Raw genomic sequence first — 26,914 nt, forward strand, 5'->3', positions numbered from 1 at the left:
GGCTGATGGTATTCATTATTGGAGAATCTTTGCATATTGGTTTTTCAAAATTAGAATGGAACGAGGAAGAAAATATCCTAACGTAAGAAAAGTCTTAATAGTTGGAAAAAGATTTACTATGGCAACTGTTTTTCTTCTTTCATTCAACTGTTAAGAAAATACCAATGAATTATAGGGAAATGGATTTAATTTAACTCCAATTGCCCCCCTGGGGAGGGTAACCCAAATGACCAAAAGACCAGCAACTGTGGTAATCTGAGGGAAACTGAGGTGACTACAGGATCATCAGGTCTTTATTTAATGTTTCACTTGTTAAGGAGGAACAGCTCTTCTTGAGTCTTTAAAAGTAACTCGAATCTACTTCACTTACTTGATTTCCCTCGGAGAAATGATCTGGCAAAGGGAAATGCTGTAAAACATTTGCATTTTCAGATTCTGATGGATCTCTTAATACCGGCATCCTCTAAGTTGAGACACTGAAGCCCGTGAAAACCAATATTGATACAAACGACACATAGGAGATCTTTATCAGAGTACATTGATTTAAACACTATACTCCCATGATATAGTTAGATCAGAATATAATTAGACCAAACTGGTCTATATTGTTCCTATAGCTTTCCAAGAATAATGGCTCTGTCTCAAAGCAGAGTTCATGTTTATTGTCATTTTATTTTAATAGACATTTACAGATAATAATGTGTCATATGCATAAACTCTGTTGTCTGCTATTTATTAGATAATGAAGTAGTAGTAATCAGTTAGCACAATATGACATGTAATTTCTATAGTAATTCTCATGTTTTATATCAGTGGTGCATGAATATGCTCCACTAAATTTCGCTGGTCTCCTAAGAGTCAGATAGCTGTTTCAGCAAATTCGGATTACAGGGCCCAGAGAGTCAGAGCAACTCACTGAGAGCTCTCCATGGTTTTGATGCCTGTAACTATGTCCTGCCTCTCTATTGACCTGATTCCTTATGGTATAATGATTCCCGTGCCTTCTGCTTTACATTATTCACACTCTGTATGGCATGCCACAATCAAGGCACCCCAGAAATATTTTTGTTTTCTTTGGGGTTCTTAGTGACACTTGCTGGACTGCCAGGAGTGGCATATCCAGACATGGAACATTCTGAAGTGACTGCTGTGCACCAGCCCCTCTGCTGGAAACTGGGATATAGAGATGAATAAAAATTGGGTTCTGCTCTTAGGTAGCTCACATTCTAGTTGAGAAAAAGAGAGGACTTGTGGAAGCACAGATAATGTCTTAAGAATTTAAAAAAACTATGCTGCCTACTGCTTTTCTGCCCAGTGCCATTAGATTAAGCATCTTAAAATGCTCGGTCCACCACTCTCCTATTTATTAGGAGATCATATTGATTTACACTAGGGAATTATTATACTGATTTATATTAGGAAATTATACTGGCATGTTCTTTATTTCCTGCCTAATATTCAATCCTTTGCCTGGTTTTTAAAATCCTTTATAATTTGATAGTACTTTCCCATCTATTTTACTTCCCACATCTTTCCATCATGTCTTCTTAATCAGGCCATGCCTATTCTTATTTTGGTATTTATGCCCATACTGTTAAATTTTTTTCATGTCTACCGATGCAAAAATGTATTGAAAAATGCAAATCATAAGTAATATTCAGACACTTATTACTTCTTTACTCAGTGTATATTCATCCAGGCTCTGTGGTAGGTGCTAGGGTTATAGTGGTGGGCAAGACATGAAACCCTTACCCTAGGGGAGCTCTGAGAGTTTATTAGAATACAAGATCCTGGGGCGCCTGGGTGGCTCAGTGGGTTAAAGCCTCTGCCTTCGGCTCAGGTCATGGTCCCAGGGTCCTGGGATCGAGTCCCATATCGAGCTCTCTGCTCAGCGGGGAGCCTACTTCGTCCTCTCTCTCTCTCTCTCTGCCTGCCTCTTTGCAAACTTGTGATCTCTGTCTGTCAAGTAAATAAATAAAATCTTAAAAAAAAAATACAAGATCCTATGCCCCACTCCAAACCTACTAAATTTGAACCTCATTTTAACAAAATCCCTTGATAACTTTTATGCACAAATTTCAGAAGCAGTGGTGTAGGGAATAGGTACTGAAAACACAACTATAATAGCATGTAAAAGCTGGTATGATGCTGAAGGATGGAGATAAGAGAGCTAGCACCATGTTCGGTTATTTAATGGGCATTTTCCCCCAGTAAATTAAGAAATAATGGCGTGTGTGTATGTACGTATTTTGGGACCACATGTTTTTGTCCTTGAGAATTTCCCATTCACCCAGCCCAGCCCTGAGTCCACTATAAGTGTTCTAACATATACTTTTGTCAACACTGATTGATCGAATTGTTTATAGAAGTATTCAAACAAATTTGAGGTTTTAGAGGTTTCAGCAAATGATGGAATTGTTCAATTTTTGCCAGTACAGTTCTGATTAATTGAGTGTGGGGGTTTTACCTTGCTGCAACAAAAGCAATGTTGTTTATCCTTTTCAAAGTCCTAGCATTTTAGTACAGTTGACTTAAACAAGGATAGAAAATTCACAAGATAAAATAAAACCAAATTTTGCACAGAATGGTTTTTGCTATGTGGTTCAAGCCTATAGATGAGTTTGCTTTTTCTGTGAGTTATTTTTATTTTTATCATGTGTTGAGAGCTTAGTGATTCAAACTCAGTCAATACCCCGAGTTTAACTGCCCCAACACATCCATTACTTAGTAATAGCCTTAGACTCAACTGGCACAAAACATGCTATCTAAAAACAATTTCATATTTTTCACTTGTTCATCTATCTTATGGTGTTCCAATGCAATCTATAGCTTTCTTTACGCACTGAATTGAGACTAAGAGTCAATAAGAGCAATGATGTTTTGAATGCACAAAAAATGCCTTTTTGTTTCCTACTACCTACTACATCATTTGATATGGAATCTTTTTCTTTTAGGTTAATTTTCAGTGAAAGAGAATTAATCCTTCTCTGCCTTTTCTCTGATGTCTCTGAATTTTGCATGCTCCATGTTTGGATGCTAAAGGATGCCTTTTGTACTCAGAAGTGTTCTGAGCTTTATCCATCACTTGTAGGTATTTTGAAACACTGCCCAGAAAATCACTGACAGTGTCTCAGCTATTGATTTGTTCTAGAGCTTCAAGAAAAAACCACAATCACTAATGCTCCAGTGGAATCACAGTATCTTGCAGTTAGAAAAATACGGCAGACATCATCTCATGAGAGTCTCTTCTATACTTCCCCCTACTCCTAATGGAATAATTCGGCCTTTGTTTTAGCGTCCATGAACAGCCTTCTCCAGACACCTGGTTACTAGTTATAGAGGTATTATAAAGCTATAGTAATTAGCTAGGAAGGTGTAGGGCAAGAATAAAGAATTACATCAACAGAACAGAATCAAGTGTCCAGAAACAAATCTATTTCTATTTGTTGACCTGATTTATGAGGAAGGGGAATACAGTGGGGAAAATGGACGGCCTCAATAAATCATGATAGCTCAATAGGAAATCCATATGCAAAATAAAAACAACAACAAACCTGGTCCTGTACTTTGCACATATCTACTGGACACACAGATCCAAATATGAGACGTAAAGTTTCACAAGAATTCATAGAAGAATATCTTCATGACTTTGAGGTAGGCAAAGACATCTTAGCAAAGCAGAGAGTCCTAGTCATAAAGGAAAAACTTGCTAAACTGACTACATTATAACTATTTCTGTACAACACTGTCAAGATAGTGAAAATACAAACCACAGAACAGAAGGTATTGATAATACAGGCATCTGATAATATGCGTTACCAAGGATATATAAAGAATCCTTTACAATACAACAGCGAGAAGAAAAAACAAATAAACTTAACAGAAGAGGGGGAAAAACTTCCTACTTCTTCATGAAAGTGGCTATACAAATGGCTAATAAATACGAAAAAGCTATGAGTCATCAGACAAATGCAAATTAAAAACAATGTGATATTACAGCACCCACTTGCTAAATGAAAAAGGTAGATGTGAGGAACTAAACACATCTATTGCTTATGAGGATGTAAACTTGTTTTCAGAAACAGTTTGGCAAATCTGTAACAGGGAATTATAAATAATGTGGTCTGAGAATTCCTCTCCTAGGTATATACCCAACAGAAATTCCATATGCTCATCCAAAGACTTTTACAAGAACATAGCAGTATTACTTATAATGGCCTCTCACTGGGAACAACAGAAATGTTTATCTGCAAAGATAGTCACACTTCTGGATTTATTTATGGATAAATAAGTTGCAATGTATCCACATGATGAAATACTATACAAAAATGAGAATGAGTGGACTACAACTGAATGTGATGATATAGATGAATTTCACAACATAACTCTGAGCAAAAAGACCCAGACTTAAAAAGAGTACATATTGTATAGTTCTACTTACAAGGTTCAAAAACAGCTCAGTTAGTAAAATTAATCTGTGTTTTCAGGAGTCAGGATAGTGATTACTCTTGTATGGGGAAGGGAGTAAAAAGAGATCCCTGAGATTTTGGTAGTATTCTATTTCTTTTTTTTTTTTTTTTTAAAGATTTTATTTATTTATTGACAGAGAGAGATCACAAGTAGATAGAGAGGCAGGCAGAGAGAGAGGAGGAAGCAGGCTCCCTGCTGAGCAGAGAGCCCGATGTGGGACTCGATCCCAGGACCCTGAGATCATGACCTGAGCCGAAGGCAGCGGCTTAACCCACTGAGCCACCCAGGCGCCCGTAGTATTCTATTTCTTAATTTTAGTTTTGATCATATAGGTGTTTTCACTTTATGAAAATTGAGCTATGTATTTTTGATTTGTACACTGATTGTGTGTTGGACCTCACAATAATTAAGTAAATTATGTGTCAAAGGGGGGAAGATATGAGGAAAACAGTAACTCAATTAAAATCTTCCTATGCTCAGGATGGTGTTGAAAGTATAGATTGCTCTGGGCAGCATAGACATTTTAACATTTTTCAAAGTGCGGGAACAAGCAATCCTAAAATTTGTATGGAACCAGAAAGACCCTGAATTGCCATGGAAATAATGAAAAAGAAAAACAAAGCTGGGGGCATCATGTTGTCTGATTTCAACCTACATTATAAAGCTGTGATCACCAAGACAGCTTGGTATTGTCACCAAAACAGACACATAGATCAGTGGAACAGGATTGAGAGCCCAGATATGGACCCTCAACTCTATGGTCAACTAATCTTCAACAAAGCAGGAAAAAAATATCCAATGAAAAAAACAGTCTCTTCAATAATGGTGCTGGGAAAATCGGGCAGCTATATACAGAAGAATGAAACTCGACCATTCTCTTACACTGAACACAAAGATTAACTCTAAATGGATGGAAGACCTCAGTGTAAGACAGGAATCCATCAGAGTCCTAGAGGAGAACATAGGCAGTAACCTCGTCAACATCAGCCACACCAGCACCTTTGGAGACCCATCTCCAAAGGCAATGGAAACAAAACCAAAAAGGAACTTTGGGGATTTCAAGACAAAAAGCTGCTGCATTGGTATTCCTTTGTATGTATGTATGTATGTGTATATACATATATATACACACCACATCATCTTTATCCATTCATCTGTTGATGGACATCTAGGTTCTTTCCAATGGAATACTATGCAGCCATCAAAACCCCTGAAATCTTGCCATGTGCAATGAGGTAGATGGAACTGGAGGTTATTATGCTAAGTGAAATAAGTCAATCAGGGAAAGATTATCATATGATCTCTCTGATATGAGGAATTTGAGAGGCAGGGCCAGAAGGTGTGGGGGTAGGCAGGGAAAAAATGAAACAAGATGGGATTGGGAGGGAGACAAACCATAAGAGACTCTTAATCTCATGAAACAAACTGAGGGTTGTTGGAGTGTGGGGGTTTAGGGATATGGTGGCTGGGCTATGGACATTGGAGAGGATATGTGCTGTGGTAAGTGCTGTGAAATGTGTAAGCCTGATGATTCACAGACCTGTACCCCTGGGGCGAATAATACATTACATGTTAATAAAAGAAAAGAATTTTTTTTTAATATTTTTATTTATTTGACAGAGAGAAATCACAACTAGGCAGAGAGGCAGGCAGAGAGAGAGGAGGAAGCAGGCTCCCTGCGGAGCAGAGAGCTGGACATGGGACTCGATCCCAGGACCCTGGGATCATGACCTGAGCCGAAGGCAGAGGCTTTAACCCACTGAGCCACCCAGGCGCCCCAAGAAATTTTTTTTTAAAGATTTTATTTATTTATTTGACAGACAAAGATCACAAGTAGGCAGAGAGGCAGGCAGAGAGAGAGGAGGAAGCAGGCTCCCTGCTGAGCAGAGAGCCTGATGTGGGGCTGGAACCCAAGAACCTGGGATCATGACCTGAGCCGAAGGCAGAGGCTTTAAACCACTGAGCCACCAGGCGCCCCAAGAAAAGAAATTTTAAGAAAAGATAAAAAGCTTTTGCACAGCAAAGGAAACAGTCAACAAAACAAAGAGGCAACCCATGACACAGGAGAAGATATTTGCAAATGACACTACAGATAAAGGGCTGATATCCAAGATCTACAGAGAACTTCTCAAACTCAACATCCAAAAAACAAACAAGTCAAAAAATGGGCAGAAGACATGAACAGACACTTGTCCAAAGAAGACATACAAATGGCTAACAGACACATGAAAAAATGTTCAACATCATTAATGATCAGGGAAATTCAAATTAAAGCCACATTGAGATACCACCTTATACCAGTTAGAATGGCAAAAATTGACAAGGCAAGAAGCAACAAATGTTGGAGAGGTTCTGGAGAAAGGGGAACCCTCTTACCCTGTTGGTAAGAATACAAGTTGGTACAGCCACTTTGGAAAACAGTGGGGAGATTCCTCAGAAGTTAAAAATAGGGGTGCCTGGGTGGCTCAGTGGGTTAAGCCTCTGCCTTTGGCTCAGGTCATAATCTCAAGGTCCTGGGATCAAGCCCCACATCAGGCTCTCTGCTTAGCAGGGAGCCTGCTTCCCCCTCTCTCTGCCTGCCTCTCTGCCTACTTGTTATCTCTCTCTCTCTGTCAAATAAATAAATAAAATCTTTAAAAAAAAGAAGTTAAAAATAGAACTATTCTATGACCCAGCAATCGCACCACTGGATATTTACCCTAAAGATACACAGTTGTAGTGAAAAGATGGACCACAGATGCACCCCAATGTTCATAGCAGCAATGTCCACAATAGCCAAACTGTGGAAGGAGTTGAGATGCTCTTCAACAGACAAATGGATAAAGATGTGGTCCGTATATACAATGGAATATTACTCAGTCATCGGAAAGGATGAATACCCAACATTTGTATCAACATGGATGGAACTGGAGGAGCTATGCTAAGTGAAAATAAGTCAAGCAGAGAAAGTCAATTATCACTTATTTGTAGAACATAAGGAATAGCATGGAAGACATTAGAAAAAGGAAGGGAGAAATGAAGAGGGGGAATCAGAGGGGGAGAAAAACCATGAGAGACTATGGACTACGGAGGGGGCAGTGGGAGGATGGGTGAGCCCGATGAAGGGTATTAAGGAGGGCACGTATTGCATGCAGCGTTGGGTGTTACTTGCGAACAACGAATCATGGAACGCTACATCAAAACTAATGATATACGGTGACTAATGTAACATAATAAAAAACAGTCTTCCTATGGTAATCAAATCAAATCTAAGAGGGTAAAGTCCATTGATTAAAAAAGAGGTTGCAGTTTGAAAAAAATAAATAATGAATCTTCTTCGTGTTAGTATGAAATCCTCCTTTTCCCCTTGGAGTTTCGATGCAACAGATATGGGGAAATGTAAAAGCCACTGGCTTTGTAGGGAGGTCTGGTGGGTTTGCTTTGGGTTTAATGATGTGTCTGCTCCTTCTCCTTCTTCAGCCAGATTGGTAGATGAAGACTGACCTTCTACCAACATCTATCTTTCCCTTCAGATGATATAGGATGGCACGGATGGCATGTGGGGTCCTAGATACACCTGAACTTTGAAAGTTTCCTGTTCCTTATGTTAGTCATATCTTCCCGGTTTGACTATAAACGTTACATAAGCAAAGACCTGGCATTTCTTATTTCCATGTATTCTTCATGTACTAAGGAGAGAACTGATCACAAGAACTCAGTAAACGCTTTCCATTGTAGATCATTCAGATGTGAAATCTGAGGTATGAGAAGGAAAGTGACTTGCCTGGTGTCACCTGGCCACAATTAATGTCTTCTGACTCCTGTCCTTGTCCAGCCAGGCTCTCTACATGGCTTTGCTGAGGAAACATAAACTATGCCCCTTTTGTTCTGTTTGCCTTGGCTTTAATTCTCAGTACAGGGATGAAAAGGCATACCATCTCAGTTTTGCTAACTCTGTTCTGCTTTGCTGATTCGCTGAGCAAATATTGCCTAAATGCGGCACCTTTGGCTGTGGGGAGCAGGAACAATATATATAGTGTCAAAAAAGCAAAGGCAGTGACCTGGCTCATTTCAGTGTTCAGATCTGCAAAATGAGAACACACCAAGCTCTTGTGTTCCTCCTGTCTCTTTTCATTCGTCTCTAGGGATTATGATGAAGTTCAAGGCCCTACATACCCTGAAAGGTGTTGAAATCTAAGCATCAGTCATTTGGAAAATTGCTCATTGTTAGGGTCACTTGATTTATTTTCAACAAAAATGCTTCACTGAAGTCTGGACTATGAAACGGTCAATGTTAATTTAACCCACTTTGTGAACTCTCTCCCCCTTGGTTTTCTGAAGTATAAAATGAGATGCTTAGATAAGAAACTACCTGACATTTAAGGCTCTGTTCTGTAGATTCATTAGGGATCTAATCTGTAGATTCATTAACTCAAATAATTACTAGAATCTATTATGGACACAAAATATTAATAACCACTGACTATACATTAATAAGCACTGACTCTAAATGTCATATATGTGTATATATCTCTACTCTGGGAGAGAGGCAGGGACGGCAGGGTCGGGGGGTGGGAGGAAAGAGGGAGAAGGAGAGAGAGGAAGGGGGAGAGAATGAATGAATGAATATATGACTTTTACTGATTACATGTCAGGCACCATATTAAGTACCATAAGAGTTTATTTAATCTTTACAATGATTCCAAAAAGGATTATCTTCTCTTTATATATAAGGTATGACAGATTGTATTTTCCAAATATGGCCATAACAATCTGTCTTACTCAATACTGTCTTACTTAACAATGTGATTTTGACACTTGCTCTACTGAAAGGTTCCTTCCTTTTTGATATGCCTGGACTTGTGACTATGGCATAAGTCACACTATGTGACTTCTCAGGGAAGGTCATGTAAGGTGATACAGCTTCTGCCTGCCTTCTCTTTGGTCCCTTGTTCTTGGAACTGACCTCACGCCGAGGAAGCCCAAGCAGAGCATGGGCAGGGCACATGCAGGTGTTTGCAGCAACAGCTTCACCTGTCAGCTGTGTACATGAGTCTTCATAGGATTCCTCCCCCCGGCTATCCAGTCATTCACAGCCTTTTAGTTCTTCCCTCCGAGGCCCTGGACATCCTCAGGCAGGGATAAGGCATTCCACTATGCTGTGTTTTAGATTTCCTGACTCACGGATTCCATGAGCATAATATGCCACAAGTTTGGACTTACTATGTAGTAATAGTAACAGAGACTCTGAGTTGCAAAGTTAGTTGTCCAGAGTCACACAGCAGATAAGTGTGCCAGGCAGAAATAAGTCCCGATCTAACTCTGGGTTTGTGCTCTTAATTACCCTGTTCAGAACGTGCTGCATATTTACAAATCCTGCAAAACCAGTGTCTGTCACTCTGGGGAACAGAGAAAACCACTGTAATGCTCACCACTAAGATGCCCAGGAGCTGAGGAGGGGACTGGTGGACAGTGTAGTTTGGCAGGGTAGAGTCGAGGCCAAGGAGCTGAGTTTTGCCAGGGAGGCAGCCAGCAGCTCAGATCCAGTTCCTCTGTAGGCTTAAAGTGAGACGTAACCCCGCGATGGGATGAGTGATGCTGTCCATATCCTCCAGTCACAACACTGTACCTGGCAGCCTTCCTCGTCTTCTGGAGCAGTTTCTGGACTTTTCTCAGGCCAGTGCTGGGCCAGGAGGGCAACCAGATAAGGATATTGATGGCAGTGAGTCCCAGAAAGCTCTCAGCAGAGAATAAATGATTGGTGGGAGGCCAGAGACAAAGTGGAAAGGAAGTGATGTGATCACTCAAAAGGACAGAAAGAAGATGAAGATTTTTGAATCCTTGGTATATGCTAGGCAACATGCATTCGTTTTTGTTTATGGTTTTTTTTTTTTTTTTTTTTTTTGGTAAATAAAATCCTATGGTATTGTAAGAATCCTATGATATTGGCTTTAATGACCCTGTTTTTAAGGGATACTGAGGCTTGGTAATTAAGTCACTGGCTCAAGTCTTGTAACTAGTAACTGGTGGGTTAGGATTCAAACTCAGGTCTCTGTGAATAATGGCTGTATGGTCTCAAGATGCAGTTATTTCTTCTTTGCTTGGGCTTCTCTCCACCCCCCAACTGCCTTACCTGGAGTTTCTTCTGTAGTTTCGCTTTATCCTTTAGGGCCAGCCAAATCTCTCCTTTTTCAATAAACCAGCCCAGATTGTTTTAGTCCTCAGTGATCTTTTTTTCCCCTCTACCTGTTGACTACAAATCCTGCTCTTGGGAATTACTTGGTTATACATTCTGCTTTATTATCTACTTTTTTTTTCCGTATATATCTTGGTTCTTCCACTGACTTGCAAAGTCAGAGGTCTGAACTCATGTTTCTTGCTTCTCTGCATCTGCCATAATGTTTAGCATTATGCCCGAGGCAAGGTTTAGACCCCAAATGACACTCAATTAAAACGTTTGATGATTAATGCTCCCTGGTGCTTACAGAAATATATACTCACAGTAACCAGAAACAAAACAAAATAAACTCCCTCTCCATTCTCTCTCTCCCCCTTCCCAGAATGGGTATGTACACAGAGAATAGGACATGAAAGAGAAGATGAATATCAGGTGGGTGCCTAGCCAGAATTCCGCAGAAGGGAAGTCATCTTTCTGCCTGACAGCCCCTCTATGCCACTCAGGAGATAAATAACCTGAGAGCAGCAGTGGCAGGGACTCCCCGAGTGCCCAGTCAGGATCCTCTGAATTCTAGAAACGAGACCTGGCTAACATCATTCTATCCATTGTAGACCAAGACTTAACACCAATCAATAAAGGTGCTCAATGGGGAGCTGGTAATTTCTCACTGACAGCAACTGAAGAACTGACCCAATATTGCCCATTTTAGACTCTTCATTTCTTGGGTGATGCTCTAATGGCTTTATAAAGGTTATAGGTCCCCCAAAGTCATAGTATTGAGTTTATTATTAAACTTCATGAGCTCTGAACCTTCGCTAATGAGTACCTAGGGAAGGCCTTGATTGAAAAGGTCCCATGGCTCAACACATGCCTGCCTCATTGCCTTTGTTCATGGCAATCTCTGCCCCCACTCCTTTGCTCCTAGATTTCCCTCTTCATTTCTCTTTGCTTTTGTAGAAAATCTTATCTCATCTTTCACGGCACAGTCCAATGCTTCCCGGAGGTCTCTCTTCACCACAGCCCACACTAATTTCTCCTTTCTCAGAAAAAATTTGGCACCAAATCCACATGCCACAGAGTTTAGCCGTCAGTTATGCATTCTCTTAGTTCCCTGTGTTCCAGGACGGCAGCCTGGTGCAGTGAAAAGAACCTATAATTTGGGACCAGTGGGACCACAACCCATTATTTCCCTGCCATGCAACCCTGAAGATCTTTACAAAGCAGCACAGGCATTCTTGTTCTTCTACCAAAACAGCTGCCCTGGGTTCCACTGGATGATGAACAACCCCTTCTTTCAGCAGACTTCCACTGAGGGACAGTGGGCTACTGCCGGATTTTTAAAACAATGAAAGGGACATCCTTATATATGCATCTTGTCGCATTTGCACAACCATTTCTATAGGATAAATGTATGGACCCTAGATGTTCCCCCCCCATACAATTTTAAGGCCATTTGTGATCTTTTTTGCCTCCTTTTCTCCCACCCCCATTCCTACCTAAAGAGCTATGGTTAAATGCCATCTCTAGCTTTGGGCCGTGATTACGAAACCTACTGTATGCCATAGTCGCCTCCTAGGTGAAGCCAAGAGGTTGGCCTCTCCTAAGTGGCACCAGTTGTATCTTTGCTTCTGTCCCTGTTTCACATCTTTCTTGCTCTGGCTGGCCACACTGAACTTCCACTTGGTGGGGGTAGAGTGAGCTCCTGGGTTCTCACCTCTCCTTCCTCAGGAGATGGCTTTTAAAGACAAAGAGACTGTAAAGAATAAAAATGGAATAAAAACCCATGGCAAGAAAGGTCCATTAAAAAAATCAGAGTGAGGGAGCCCTACAGAAGAAGATGGGTACCTTTTTTTTTTTTTTTTTTGGTGTTTATTTTTTTTTGTTTATTTTTTTTTATTTTTTTTTCCATTTTATTTTTCAGCGTAACAGTATTCATTCTTTTTGCACAACACCCAGTGCTCCATGCAAAACGTGCCCTCCCCATTACCCACCACCTGTTCCCCCAACCTCCCACCCCTGACCCTTCAAAACCCTCAGGTTGCCCCAACCTCCCACCCCTGACCCTTCAAAACCCTCAGGTTGTTTTTCAGGCGAGGCGAACCATAAGAGACTATGGGTACCTTTTTTTAATGAATTCTAACAATCCATGGAGAACCCTAAGGGACCCTGAGATTTCTGGTTTTGGAAGACTGCAATGTGTCAAGGATAAATCACGGAATGAGACACATACAGACTATAATCTCAGCTCTGCAGGGTAACCATGGACAAGGGAGTTAATCTCTCTGGGCCTCAGTTTTCTCTTCTGTAGAATGGTGCTGATATACCCAAGCAGGGGTTGTTATGACGACGAATAATGTGATCTAACACCAAAGTGCCTGACACACAGTAGTTGCAACAAGTGAAAGCAATCATAACTACTGTTTTGTGAGCCAAGAGAAGATTAGAGCACCCCTGAATAATGGGATAACTGGCAACATTAGGATGATGGGGAGCTTTGTTTTCTGGGTCTGTTTAAATTCCTTTTCTTCAGTTCCACATGATTTTCCTCCAGATCTCTCCATAGACCACGACTGAGTTTCCCCATGTGACATAAGTAGTTACTGACAGCCAGTAAATTTCTCCATTAGACTGCTTTCTCTCCATTAAGTGAAAAACAGAACATGCTTCAAAGATGACATACTAATTCAACAAGTATGTATTTGAATACAAAATGACTGGTGCCAGGTTTTGGATGAGCTGCAGAGATCAGCCTGCCAGTCTGCATCTTGGTGAGAAATCGCCAGAGCAACTCGAGTGCAGGGCTGCAGGTGAAGGATGCCCTCAGAGACATGCAGTGACAATGGTGACAGCAACAGCAGCACCAACAACTCTTACTGTCTGTGGGTCAGCCCTGTGCAGAGGAAGAACTTTCCAGGCATTAATGTCATTTAATACCATTTCAGGAGGTTGTCTTCTTATTACCCTCATCTTCTAGAAGAAGAAACTGAGGTACAGAGAAGCAATCTTCCCACACTTGCACAGCTGCTAGGATTCAATGGCAGCAACACTATTCCAGGCTTCAGCCATAACCATGACCATGCTTCAGAAGAGTAACTGGGGCTGGGAAGCCAGTATTTGCAAAAGGGGAAGAGTTGAACAGGAAAGATGGGAGTATTCCCTCCAATCAGAGGGGATGACAAGGGCATGGGCAAACAAAATAAAGCACAACTTGGTTTGGCTGGAGCCCTGGCTGAACCTGGGAATCAAAGGGAGACACACCTTAGATAGGGGTCTGCGGACATAGGAGGGACCATTTTGCTGCCATTTTGAAGATGGAGTGGCTACACAGATAGAGGAAGTGACTCACCCAGTGGGCTAATAACAGACTGAGACTAAACTCCTTTACCACCACCTCCAGTCCTGTGGGCATGCCCCCTGTGACAGCAGCTGCTCCCACTGCCTCCCTAGGTGGGACTGTAGCAGCTACTGGGCTTCCTTGTTTCAAGGCCCTCTTAAGCCACCAGAGACAGCATGAGTATCATTACGTAGGTTTGTCATTTCTGTGTTAGGGTGCCTGACACCAATTATATTCTGCTCGATACCTTGGGCTTAATTTGCCTATGATCTTCCCTGATCATCCCTAGGGCAAAAGTATTCACTGGCACAGATGGATGGTGTGCCTAACTCATATTCAAAACCACCAGACTTCCTCTAGAAGTATGATCATACATGCCCCAACAATTGGATTAATAATGCTTTTATGTTTTCCCTACGTAGAATTTTGTACTTCCTCCCAGATGAACAATTGGGTCTTCTGGTTCCAGATGCTTATCTGCAGGGAAAGTTTAAAAAGAATCTCCCTGATGGCTAGTGATGATGAACATTTTTTCATGTGTCTGATAGCCATTTGTATGTCTTCGTTGGAGAAGTGTCTGTTCATATCTTCTGCCCATTTTTTGATATGATTATCTGTTTTGTGTGTGTTGAGTTTGAGAAGTTCTTTATGGATCCTGGATATCAACCTTTTGTCTGTACTGTCATTTAGAGGTTCTCTCCAGGATGATGTAGAACCTAGGAAGATATAGTCATGGGCACGCTTTTTCGTTATAGAGACATAGGGATCATCTTTCTTCTAGTGCAGCCCCCATCCATTGCCTGGATTTTCTACGGCAGGTCAGAGATGAAAAAAAAAATAGTAATCACATTTTGGAACACATACTTGGGGCCAAAAATGGAGGGAGAGGGGGAAAATTCCTTTAAAAATACATAAATATAAATATTCCAAGTATGTCTAAATTCATTAAAGGTACAGTGGTACATTATACTCTTTGCCATTCTTCTAGGGGTTTCCAGCTGGTGGCCTACAAACTGAATCTTGGTGTGTTGCTGTTTCCTCTGCACAGACTTCCTAGGGCAATGCAATGAGTGTCCAGAAACGAGTGAGGGCTGCCTTCTTTGGCTGACATATGCATGTCTCAGTTTACCCCAGCTCCCAGCTGACCACCATTCTGGTGGTACTGAGCTTACTTGAAGTACCACTGTGAGTGCTGGCTAAGTCCCTCCCCCTTTGTATGCCAGAAGCTTCACCTATCAGATTGGGCTGGGGGTGTTGATTACATTTTACAGGTGTTTTGCTTATTGCTTGCCTCCTCTTGCTAGAGGGTAAGCTCTTAGGAGGGCAGGGAGTTTTGTCTGCTTTGTTCAGGGATATGTCCTATAGTACTTTGAACCATATCTGTTGCATAATAGGTGCTCAATAAACATTTAATGAGTGAATAAATGGCTCTAAACATCCCTTTGAGCTCAGTGGAACACTTTCTAAAAATTTGCCTTTGTGATCTTTGAGAGGAAAAAAAAACAAGCTCTCTTTCAGTTAAGCTGCTCAAACCTTGGACTTTTAGAGCACTCTAGAGAGGGAGAGGGTCATTTGACTTCCCTCTTTCTCATAGCCAGAATTGTTGGCTGAGATGCAGAAAATGATGCTTTTCGTTTGCATACTCAGTGAAGCCATTATCCTCCTGTCACTGCATTCATTTTAGTATTTCCATGTGGCTTCTGGAGCTTCTGAAACTTCTACTCTTGTGCTTCTCGATGGTCTGTGAAATGCTGGACACTGGAGCCTGGCTCTGGGTCTTGCCATCAGGTAGCAGAGGATAAGAGTTGAAAAGGAAGGAGGCACTGAGCTGAAGTTCCCCCAGGGATGGGGCCAATCTCAGACAGTCCCTACACAGATCACACCTAACACATTGGCAGAATCCCTCATCAGAGCCAATGGCAAGGAACAGATGATTTTGATGCAGGTGGTCCCTGCAGAAACCCCTCTACCTAGTCTTAAGCAACAAAGCATCTACACTTCTTGCATCATGATTGCCTACACATCCTTGTGATACTGTTCCTTGAAGCAATGAATCTGTGTCCTAAATGATATTTACATTTTCTAAAGGTGAAATATTTTATGATTTCAGGTAGCTTCTATCAACTTCCCTGAATTTCTACTCTCAGAGTCCCTTCTTTCCTCCCGCAGCACTTAAATGACACACGATGAGCAAGAGAAGGTTTGCATGACTGTCTCTGGGAGAGGGGGTGGGAGAACAGGAGGTGGATGGGATGGATTTCTCATCTCCTCTTAATGTCATCACATACTGGTTGCTATGGAACTTTTGTGTGAATGCAAAGGTCAGACTGTCGTTAGTTATCAGTTTGGAATCTGCTCATTGGTTATCCTGTTCCCATGGTGAATCAGTTGCTTGGCCCGACAAGTAGATTAGCTGGTGGGGGGTGGTGGTGTGTGGTATAGGGTTCTTAGAGATCTCCAAAGTGCCATCACTCCTCCACTTGAGACTTCTCACTGAGACTAATTATCTTCACTAGGTGAGATAATTATCATATATTCTGATACATTTTAAGATCAGGAATAAAGGAGTTTTGAAAGCTGCAGTCATAATTTCCCATTTTCCTCTATTCCCCTAGGACTTTCCAAATCCCCCTTGTTCTGCTTACTAAGGTCATCTGAACCCAGAAAAGTACTGACCCCATGGACAAGCTAGTGAGGAAGTGGGAGCTGTGGGAATAAAGAGGTAAAGAGGCTCACTCGTAGCTCACTTGTAGGCAGGGGAGCCCTGGGTTGGCACTGCATGGTAGGCAGCACTGGAATGGGTATCAGCAGGCCACGGGGATGGTCTTGGTCCCCTCAGAGGAAATCGCTTTGCCCTCTTGGGCCTTGGTTTCCTTATGCATAACCCGGGATGTGTATACTAGATCACCCTAACGATCGCACCCAAGGCTGAAGGTCCCTGGAACTGTGGTTCCATGTTTTCTAAACTCCCCCTACCTCCCTACCTCTTGGATCCACCTTCCCTCTTCCCTCTCCTCACTCTCATATACCCAGTCCATCAGCAAGTCCTGTCAGGTCGAGTTTCAGAGCAGCCCACAAATCCATCCTCCTGACTGTTATCATTTCCATCACTATAATTTCCCCTAGATGGCCATGAGATCCTCTTGCTTGGTTTCTCTGCTTCCACTCTTGACTATTCTCAGCCCAATTCATTTTCCTCATAGCTCCCCAGAGTGATATTTTAGCATGTAAATCAATCCTTCCCTTGCTTAAAACTCTGCAATGCCTTCCCATTATATTTAAAGTAAAACTCTTTAATTTATACTACAGGATGGGGCTGCACATAATCTGGACTCTGCCTACTTCTCTGATGCTGTCCAAGACCCCTGTTCTCATTCACTGCAAGCCACATACACGGGTCACCCCTTCCATCCTTGAAAGCAGTGAAGCTCTTTTCCGAGAGCCTTTGCGTGTGGCTCTTATGTCTCTCAGCTCTATGCCAGCCTACCTCTTTGTTACCTATCAGCTCCTCGGAGAAACTTCTTCAGAACTCCTTTAGTCAGTCTCCTGTAATTCCACTTCTCTTAGTATCTGTTGCCACAGCAGGGTCATTTAATTTGTAGCACACCACAGTTGCCTATTTAATGTCCATCTTACAGCACTGTACTTGCCAGCTCCTTGAAGCAAATACATCTAGCCTCTGTGCTCCTCATTGATGTATTTTCATATACTCAGCGCCCTGCAACATGCCCTGCATATTGTGGACAATTAGCAATATCTGTTGAATAGGTGAATGATGCTACCCACAGATAGGGGAAGAGGGTGCAGAAAAGAAAGTCGAAGGAAAAATACGTTTTGCCTGTAATGGTTTTGCCCCTCCTTTAGCATATTTCTTCTCAAAATGTTCCTCTCTATGGGAAAAAGAATCTAAATATCTATTAAAAATAGTTCATCAGACAGGAGAAGCAGGCCTATGAAGTCAATTCATGGATGGCATTTTAATCGCACCATCAGCCTAATGCAAAAAACTGTAATCTGTGATCTTAGCTAAACCGAACTTTAACTTTGAGTGTTAAATAGCTTACACAAACCCAGTTTCTCATATAAATATTTTAGGGAGAGGTGGGAAGAGTCTTTAAAGCATTTCAGGAGTATTTACTGGCATATGTCATTGAATGTGCTGATCACAGATTATTTATTCACAGTATAAGCGCAGAAAACATTGACTATGGGCACTGTGGCCAACGCTGCTGGTTGATTTCCCAACCATCTGCATTCCTTCTCCTCTAGAGGCTAGAACACCTAAGTTCTTGCCTTACTGGCCTTCTTTGCCACTAGAAAGTGATCATGGGCCACTGTTCTGACTAATGAGACAGAAGCAGGCATTAGCTGCTGTTGTGGGGAGTATTCCGGTAAGCTTTTGTTCTTCTGATCCAAAGAGCTAGAAATGGCAATCCTTCTTCCCCTCTTGCTGCTTGAACAGGCACATGATATCTGGGGGTAGCCATCATGTGAAAATGAACAAATGCCAAGACAATCCCAAAACAGCAGCTCCTGACTCCACTGAACCATGAGCCACTGTCTGCTTCCATGCTTCTTACAATCTAAGAAAGACAACTCTTTATCTGTTCATATTCCTGTGATCAGATTATTGTGTTAATTGAAAGGAAGCACATTAAGCTACATTTTATTGGCTTTGATTAACAGACAGGAACATGAACTTTGAGGAGATGAAGAGATACAATTACTCATGTATGAGTGTAGATACACGTAATTCTGATGGAACTTATTTTCCAAAAATCTAAATTAGTGAGGATTTATGATATATTCTTTAAGTAAACAGCAAGAACAACTAATTGCCGCTCATTTGGAAGGATGTTTTTTATATACAACCCCTTAAAGCTCTTCCTACCATAGCTCCCAGATTGTCCGACACAGGGCTCTGCCTGTCAGAAGCTCATGAAACTTGGTGCAAAACAAGTAAAACAAAAGCTTCTGTTGATGTTTGCAGTCTCTGGCTCTGCTCACTGTCTAAGCATCCTTGTCTTTGTTGTCTGGCCCTAATGAGATAAAGTAGACACTTTTTCTCTGTAGTGTATATTTCCAGGATACATTATGATGCTTCTCCAACTCTTAGGGAGTTTCTGTAGGCCCCTAAGCTCTGGGATTGGGTAGGGTAGGCCTGCTAAGGAAAAGTCCATCGCAAGTAGATAAAACTTCCTATTCTGGAAGGTTTACTCTTTTGTCTGCCAGTCTCTTCAATCCAAAATGACAAATCCTTCTACCCAGTTCCTGGGAGGAGGACTCAGGCATCCAGGTGTTGCTGGTCTCTGGAGTGAACCACTGGTTGTTTCTGCTTTGTCCCTGGACTTCCCAGCAAGGGAGAAGTCCAGTGGCCTCCAAACCAGTGGGAGTGCCTTTTCTTCTAGTGAAGTTGAGTAGAAGCCCAACATATAAAATCAATAAAATAATTTAAAATGGCACTTGTTTTATGGTGCTTCCTGGATATTATTATATTATGGGTTCTGTATGTATCATTCTATTTTAAACCTCACAGCAATACTTGAGGTGGGAACTGTTCCATTTTACCAGTGAAAAAACAGGAGGTGTTCTATCAAAGATTAGGAGAAAGGAGGCTGGGTTGGACCCTGTGCAGTCTCCTCTTCACCTCAGTGTTGGGTCCTAAGATACTCTAGTGGAACCCTCAGAAGGCCTGGAGAGAAAGTATGAAAATTCTCCTGCAGTCAGGGGTCGCAAACTCAGATACCCTTCCAGGGGCCAGCTGGGTAACAGAGGAATGAAGGTGGTTAGGTGGGGGCCGCGGTGCAGTGGGGTATGCACAGATCAGCTGAGGAGGGCACCTGCCGTGAGGCTGTGCACAACCGTGACCAAATTCTGTGCAGACCAAATGCAAACAGGCCTGGCAGGGGATTCAGCTCTTGTGGACTGGAGACGATGGGTGGAAGGGAGGGGAGTATGAAAACATATGCTGAGGTCAAACCACTCAGGTGAGACATTAGGAGGTGAGATGCCCACCGAGGAAGGAAATAATGGAGGAAAACAACTTCTGGGTCTTTTTAGACACGTGCATATTGTGATGGCCCTACATTATACTGACGAGCTAAGAGTCATTTCTTCCCACTGTTTATCTACTGGCCTGATTTATTTTTAACAAGTCCTTCCCCTGCTTGGTTCTGTCTACTCTTCACCATGTGTTTGCCAGTATTGGCCAAGCATCCAGTCTCACACCTCCTCTCCCACGCACCCCACCCCCCAACTGTCTTCTTATTTAAAGAAAAACAAGATTATAATGGTGAACAATGAGACTACCTAAATTATACAGCAGCCAAAATGAGTCCTGAGGGAGGCTCCTTAGGAAGAATTTTATTCCACTGCTACTTAGGAATATTGGTTCTCACTGACACTCAAATGCAAAACAGACAGGTGGTAAAGATGCCTCCAGCATAGGTCCTGGAGGGCTCAACTGTTATGCATTTTTCCCCCAGAGGGGGACAGTGTGTGCAAATCTATTCATGACAGCCAAGTTGGAAGTCATGCCTCCCTATGTGCTTTAGAAACTTGGTAGTCTATAAAGGACTACCTAGTGGAAAAGGAGTTCATAGACAGAGAACAACCATAAAAGGAAAAGGAAATATAGTCAGTGCTTGTGTATCAGGTAAATTGGAGGAGCTTTGTGGCATGAACATTCCAGAATGTAGTTGAAAGAACATGACACCCAAAGACAGGAGGTCAATAAATGTGGGGATTGGTCCAGATTGGAAGATTTCAAGTTTTTTTCATGCCCCCTACTTTCTATCCTGCCTTATTTATTTTTTTTTCTTTCTTAGCTTCAGAATTTTTTTTTCCCCCATAAGAAGCAGTGGATTAAGCCGCTGCCTTCGGCTCGGGTCATGATCTCAGGGTCCTGGGATCGAGCCCCGCATCGGGCTCTCTGCTCCGCGGGGAGCCTGCTTCCTCCTCTCTCTGCCTGCCTCTCTGCCTACTTGTGATCTCTCTCTCTGTCAAATAAATAAATAAAATCTTAAAAAAAAAAAAGAAGCAGTATTCACAATCTAATATATAAAACAGACAAAAATGGAACTACTTTGGTTCTGGGGGCGGGGGTTGCAACCTCATTGATTTGGGCACTCAGGTTCTCTCAATGCAATATCTGAGGTACCCCTTAGGAACCTCCATTTTGAACCACAAGGAGCAAATTTACATCACCACTGGACCTAGATTATTTCCAAGGTCTGTCTCAGAACTAAGAAGAAGAGAACCCTTTCTCTTAAAAATGAAGATACCGAGGTCTACCAGGGTCAGGTGTCCTGCTCAGGGCTATACAGAGCACACCATTGCCAGTGCTGGGACCCACTCTTGGTTCAGCACTCCTTCCATCACTTAGCCAGTAGTACAGGATGGTGGTCTGAATCTCAACTCACCTAACTACTCAGCGGTGCAACCTTGGCAAGATTCAACATTCATGTGGTCCTCATTTATGAAAGAAGATATAATGCGGGTCCCACCTTATGCTTCTGTGAGGATTCAGTGAGATAATGCAAGTGTGGGACACAAAACCTTGCTTCCTGTCCGGTGGGTGCTCACTAAATGTTAGTTGTACCATACTGTCCCTCATCCCTTCTCTGAACCTTTCAGCCACAGAACATCAGACTTGTGATTATGCCTATTAATCTTGACAGAGCACATCAATCAGGTAACAGACAGAGCTAGCTCAGACACAGGAGGCATCCAGATAATCAACAGCATACACTGGACAGTTGACTATAAAGCGTAATTGAAAAGCTAAATACAGTAAAGTCTGGAAATAATTCCTATCCCTTAACTTTCCAGTATTTGCTTCCCCCCCCCCCCCCCAAGAAAAAATAAAGCATTGAGCAAAGAGATTGAAAAAAACTGACTGACCTGGGAGAAATGTCACATCCTTGTTGCATGAATGCTCCCAGGGAGAACCACAGACTGTTGAATATGCCAAACTCATTGGACTGGTCACTGGTTGTCTGGTCCCGCCCTTCCTCAAACTCTTCACTGTGCCATTCATAGGGGCTGAAGCGGCTGACCAGGAAGAGGACGACACTCACTCCAATGTAGGCAAAGACAATGCACATCCAAATCTCATAAGCCAAAGGGTCAAGGAAGGAGAAGACCCCCGGTTTGGACTTCTGCGGCTTTTTTATCATGATGGAGATCCCCAAACTCATAAATGGCTTGGAGAAGTCTATCACCTCTTCCCGGACCAAGGTGATAGTTAAAGGAGCTACGGCCACATCGGCTCTCTGCAAAACAAAACAAAACAAAACAAAACAAAACAAAACAAAACAAAACAAAAAAGAAGAAGAAGAAGAAAAAATGCAGTTGAGCACAGCAGCTCTGTATTCTCTTGTTTCTCTCTCCACTGAATATTCTTTTGCATCTTAAAGGATGTGAAAGTTGAAAAGAACCTTAGAAGTTTAATCCGTCCTCCTTTCTATAAGGTATTTCTGACAAATGAGTGATCAGCTCACTATCTTACAGGAGAGATGATCCTATTGTCTGACAGCTCCGACTGTGAAGGCATCTTCCTCACATTACTGGAAGGGTAGGGGTGATATCTGTTGCTTCTGCCTGCCAAGCAGCCATTCCTCCTTCCTCGGCTGGAAAATCACTTTTTTTTTTAAAGATTTTATTTATTTATTTGACAGACAGAGATCACAAGTAGGCAGAGAGGCAGGCGGGGTGGGGGGAAGCTCCCCACTGAGGCTCCCCACTGAGCAGAGAGGCTGATGCAGGGCTCGATCCCAGGACCCTGAGATCATGACCTGAGCCAAAGGCAGAGGATTGACCGACTGAGCCACCCAGGCACCCCTGGAAAATCACTCTTGCCCCACTCTTAGTCCTTCTAGTTCAAATGGGGCTGATCATCTGGTTACATGGTGAAGCACGTGACTGGGTCTGGCTCTTAGTACTTCATTTCCCTGCTCAGAATGATTCATTCAAAAATGGCATAGGACTGGGGTGCGGGATGGCTCAGTTAAGTGGCTGCCTTTGGCTCAGATCATGATCTCAGGGTCCTGGGATCAAGCCCCGCATTGGGCTCCCTGCTCAGCGGGGAGTCTGCTTCTCCTTCTCCCATTCCCCCTGCTCATGCACACATGCTCTCTCTCACTCTCTCTCAAATAAATAAATAAAATCTTTTCAAAAATGGCATAGGAAAAAAAAAAAATGGCATAGGACCCAAGTGGTTTAATGATCATTAGCCCTGAGAATCAGAGTGAGAGATGCAAAAACTGGTCCCTAACATAATTTGGGCCACACTAAATTCAGGGCTTACCCTGGACTCCTAGGAAAATGGGTTAATACACTGTACTTGTCCTCAGGAACATGAACCAACCCTTTTGTTTGCCTAAGTCAGTTTGAATTGGGTTTTTCGCTGCAGCCAAGATCTCCCTGGCTAATAAGGTAGTGAAGGCAAACTTAACTCTTAACCAACTCTTCTTAACTCTACATTTACTGGGCACTTACTGTGTGCAGGCCCTAAGATGGAAGCTGCAGGTGAACTATGGTCCCTACACTCAGGGTATTACAGATTAGTAGGAGAGGTGGGTATACATAATGACCCTCCCCCACCAGCTGCCCATGTCCAATGTCTCAGTCTGCAAGGTAGGCTGGATATGCGCTTTCCAAGAGATACAAAATGATACAGGAGAGAGATCAGAGAGATACTCATTTTGGCTGAGGAGATTAGGGGCTGCAAAGTAAAAGAAGTGACACATAAATCTGGCTTTGAAAGAGGGGTAGGATCTTGTTGCTCTGGCAACAGTACACATTCCAGAAGGAGGGAATCATGTGAGGGAAGGCCTTGCAGAGAGGAGGAAAGGGTGCGTCACAAGTGTTTTTCAAGAAGACTCCTAAGAAACATACAGTTGATTCACTTTTTAAAATTCAAATCCGGCATGTCGATAAAGATGAAAAGGTTGCAAAAAATGCTCATCCTTGGACATCCAGCATGTGGAATCACCAGCCTTGCTCTTTGGTCTTCCCTCCCTCTCCCTAATGGCAGAAGCCCTGGCTTCCACACAGTAGAAATCCACTGCTCTGTTGGCCCGAGATCAAGGATCCTGGAAGCCCAAGAAGATTCCATGGAAATGTCTGTGCAAGTCTGTTGCAGGAGGATGGCTTTCTCTCAGGTGCTGCACTACAGTCCAGATGGGAAGCTGGTGATAGATGCTTTGTAGATGAGGGCCCCAAGCAGATGCTGGCTGGTGTTGCATAGACAAGGTTTCCTCTGGTTACTCTCATTGGCTGGGGTGTTTGAGAAGGTGCTCTAAGTGGAATCAAAAAGCCTGGCTTCCAAATGACTTAAATTCTCACCTAGAGAAAGAAACTTTTCATAAAGCAACGTGGAATCAGGTGTGAATTTGACAGTAATTCTGTTTTTTTTTTCCTAATAACCATTGCATAAATACCCATATATATGTATGTATATATACATATATATATACACATATGATATATATATGTATAATATACATATTTTTTCAAACACAAGCCAGTGCAAGGGAAAAGATACCTACTCTTTCCTTTGTAACCTAACATAGAAAGAAAGATAGGAAAGGAAGAGAGGAGAAAAGTCATGGAAATAACTTAGAGGTACTACCACAAGCTACCCAAAAGGGAGGTGAACGAAGACCAGCTTTAAAGTGGTAACAAGAATTGAATGGATTTGTTTGATGCCTCCTGATGTGAGTTAACGAAAGGAACTGAAGACTGGAAAAATCCTAGAAGCACATCCTCTTAGTGCTTAGTTCATTCAGCGATTCCAGGATTTGTTTCATGGAACATGATTTCTGGAAGGATGTTAATAAGTACAACATGAAAACAAACATTGGAAAACATGAATTTAAAAAGGTTACTTTGGGGCAAGTCTTCTCAGAACCTTTGAAAGATCACTGTGCACTGAGAATTTCCCAGAGATGTAAGTAGATGTGGTACTTCTAAGATTATCTGGTCATGGATCCCCGAGCATCAAAAGAGACCCATGTGTGTAGGGTACACACACAGTGGGAGATGCTATAGTCAGTGACCTTACTCAGCAGAGAAAAAACTCAGGTCTAGAGAGCGAAGGTGGTTTGTGCAAAGTTGCAGTGTTTTAGCTCACTTGACATTGACTGAGAGGTCTGGAGAGTTGTTTCAAACACCTGAGGTTGTTCCTGGAGCTCTGCAGGATTGGGGAAAGGCGGAGTTCACCTGGGAAAGCCCACCTGACTGCTCTGGTCTGTGATTTACTGACCATGTGGCCTGAAGGGATACCGCTGTCTTTTGGGATATCAAATTCCTCATTAAAAAAAAAAAAAAAAAAAAAAAAAAGAGGCACAAGACTTTTTGCTTTACCTGTTTAGTAGGATGGTTTTGTGAGAATCAAAAGAATTCAAATACGTGAGAATACTGTGAAGTAAAAGCATTTTACAGATACTCAAAGTTATTTACTTAAACTGACTTCTTGAGACAGTGGCTTTCCAAGTGGAGCATACGTCAGAATCACCTGGGGGGCTTTTAAAAACACAGGTGACAAAGTTTCTGGATCTGAGAGTGATACCAGAGAGCTTCCATTTCTAGTAAGTTCTGATAAGTTTCTAATAATTAGCAGTGATGCTAATGTTCCTGGTTCCAGACATCACACTTTGAGAACCACTGACCCAGGAGAGTCTCAAACAAAATACGTGGAGTCTAGAAACAATCCTAGGGAAAGAGCAAACAGTTTTGATTCTGTAACGTAAAAGCAAAATGAGAAGAAAACCTTAAGGGAAATAACTCTGGGCCAGGCACCGTGTAGGTAAACTCCCCACCCTAGCCCTGGGATAAGGGATTCACTTTCCCTGTTTTTCAGGGGTTGAGTAACTTGTGGGAGTCGTGTAGCCAGTAGGCACAGTTTGAACTCAAATCCAGGTGTCTGTCTGAAAAAATTACTCTCTTTTTTTTTTTTTTTAAGATTTTATTTATTTATTTGAGAGATAGAGATCACAAGTAGGCAGAGAGGCAGGCAGAGAGAGAGAGAGAGGAGGAAGCAGGCTCCCCGCTGAGCAGAGAGCCCAATGTGGGGCTCGATCCCAGGACCCTGGGACCATGACCTGAGCCGAAGGCAGAGGCTTTAACCTGAAAAACTTACTCTCTTTCGGCTTCACCAAGACAGAGGACAGGCAGGGGGTGGGGGTGGTCACCATGAATTGAACCCAAAGCCAAACCCATGCAAGCAGCAGAAACTGCATTTGTAGGGTGTGGCATCTGAGAATGCAGGCGCGGTTGCTGTTCTCAGTCCCAGTTGACAGTGGCCTTACTGTCCAGTGCTTGGATGGTATGATTTGTAGAGAGTCAGTAGGACCCAGAGTGCAGCTGGGATCCAGGCTACATGTCACAACTCAGCTTTTACTAGCTGTCCTAGGCCAAATGACCCACCCCTCACTGGGCCTCTGTGTCCTTATCTGTAAAATGTGGAAAATAATTACTTATATCTTACTGGGTTGTTAGAGTATGTGAAATAATGTGGGTAAAGTATTTAGCATGCTGCCTGGCACCCACTACCTGTGGATAGGCTACTACTACAATTTTTGTTAAGAAAAAGAGGGAGAAAAAGGGAGATGAGAGACCTTGATTGGTTTAGCTATTTAAAAGGCACAGAAAGAACAAATTTGGAGGCCTCCTAATGAGTTTTGTCCAACCTTCTAGTTGTTTGTGGCTAACAGATGCTTCCTTAAACTCCTCTATTCTTTCTCAGGGGGACAGAAAAAGAAACCCAGACCAAAAATGAAAGACAAGTACTGAACTGGGCCCATCAAGGAGTCCCCAGAATATAGATTATATTGAGCAGGACAGGCCTGATAGAGGGGAGGAGATTGATGGGGAAGGATGGGCGTCAGAGGTAACTCTGATTTCTTACGGATGAGTCAGTGACCCATCATTGACTGTTGGCTGTTAGGGCG

At 42.4% G+C, this 26,914-nt stretch overlaps 1 protein-coding gene across 2 annotated transcripts in view; it reads right to left on the reverse strand.

Annotated features, from left to right (window-relative positions):
- The window catches only part of GRIA1 (glutamate ionotropic receptor AMPA type subunit 1), a 305,105-nt gene that overhangs the window by 70,273 nt on the left and 207,918 nt on the right, over window positions 1-26,914 (reverse strand). For both annotated transcript variants that reach the window (XM_046000553.1, XM_046000554.1), the window contains exon 11: window positions 21,864-22,234. In XM_046000553.1, the coding sequence (XP_045856509.1) occupies window positions 21,864-22,234 (371 nt within the window). The remainder of the gene's footprint in view (window positions 1-21,863; window positions 22,235-26,914) is intronic.

Source organism: Meles meles, chromosome 3 (genome assembly GCF_922984935.1).
Source record: "Meles meles chromosome 3, mMelMel3.1 paternal haplotype, whole genome shotgun sequence".
Lineage (NCBI taxonomy): Eukaryota > Metazoa > Chordata > Mammalia > Carnivora > Mustelidae > Meles > Meles meles.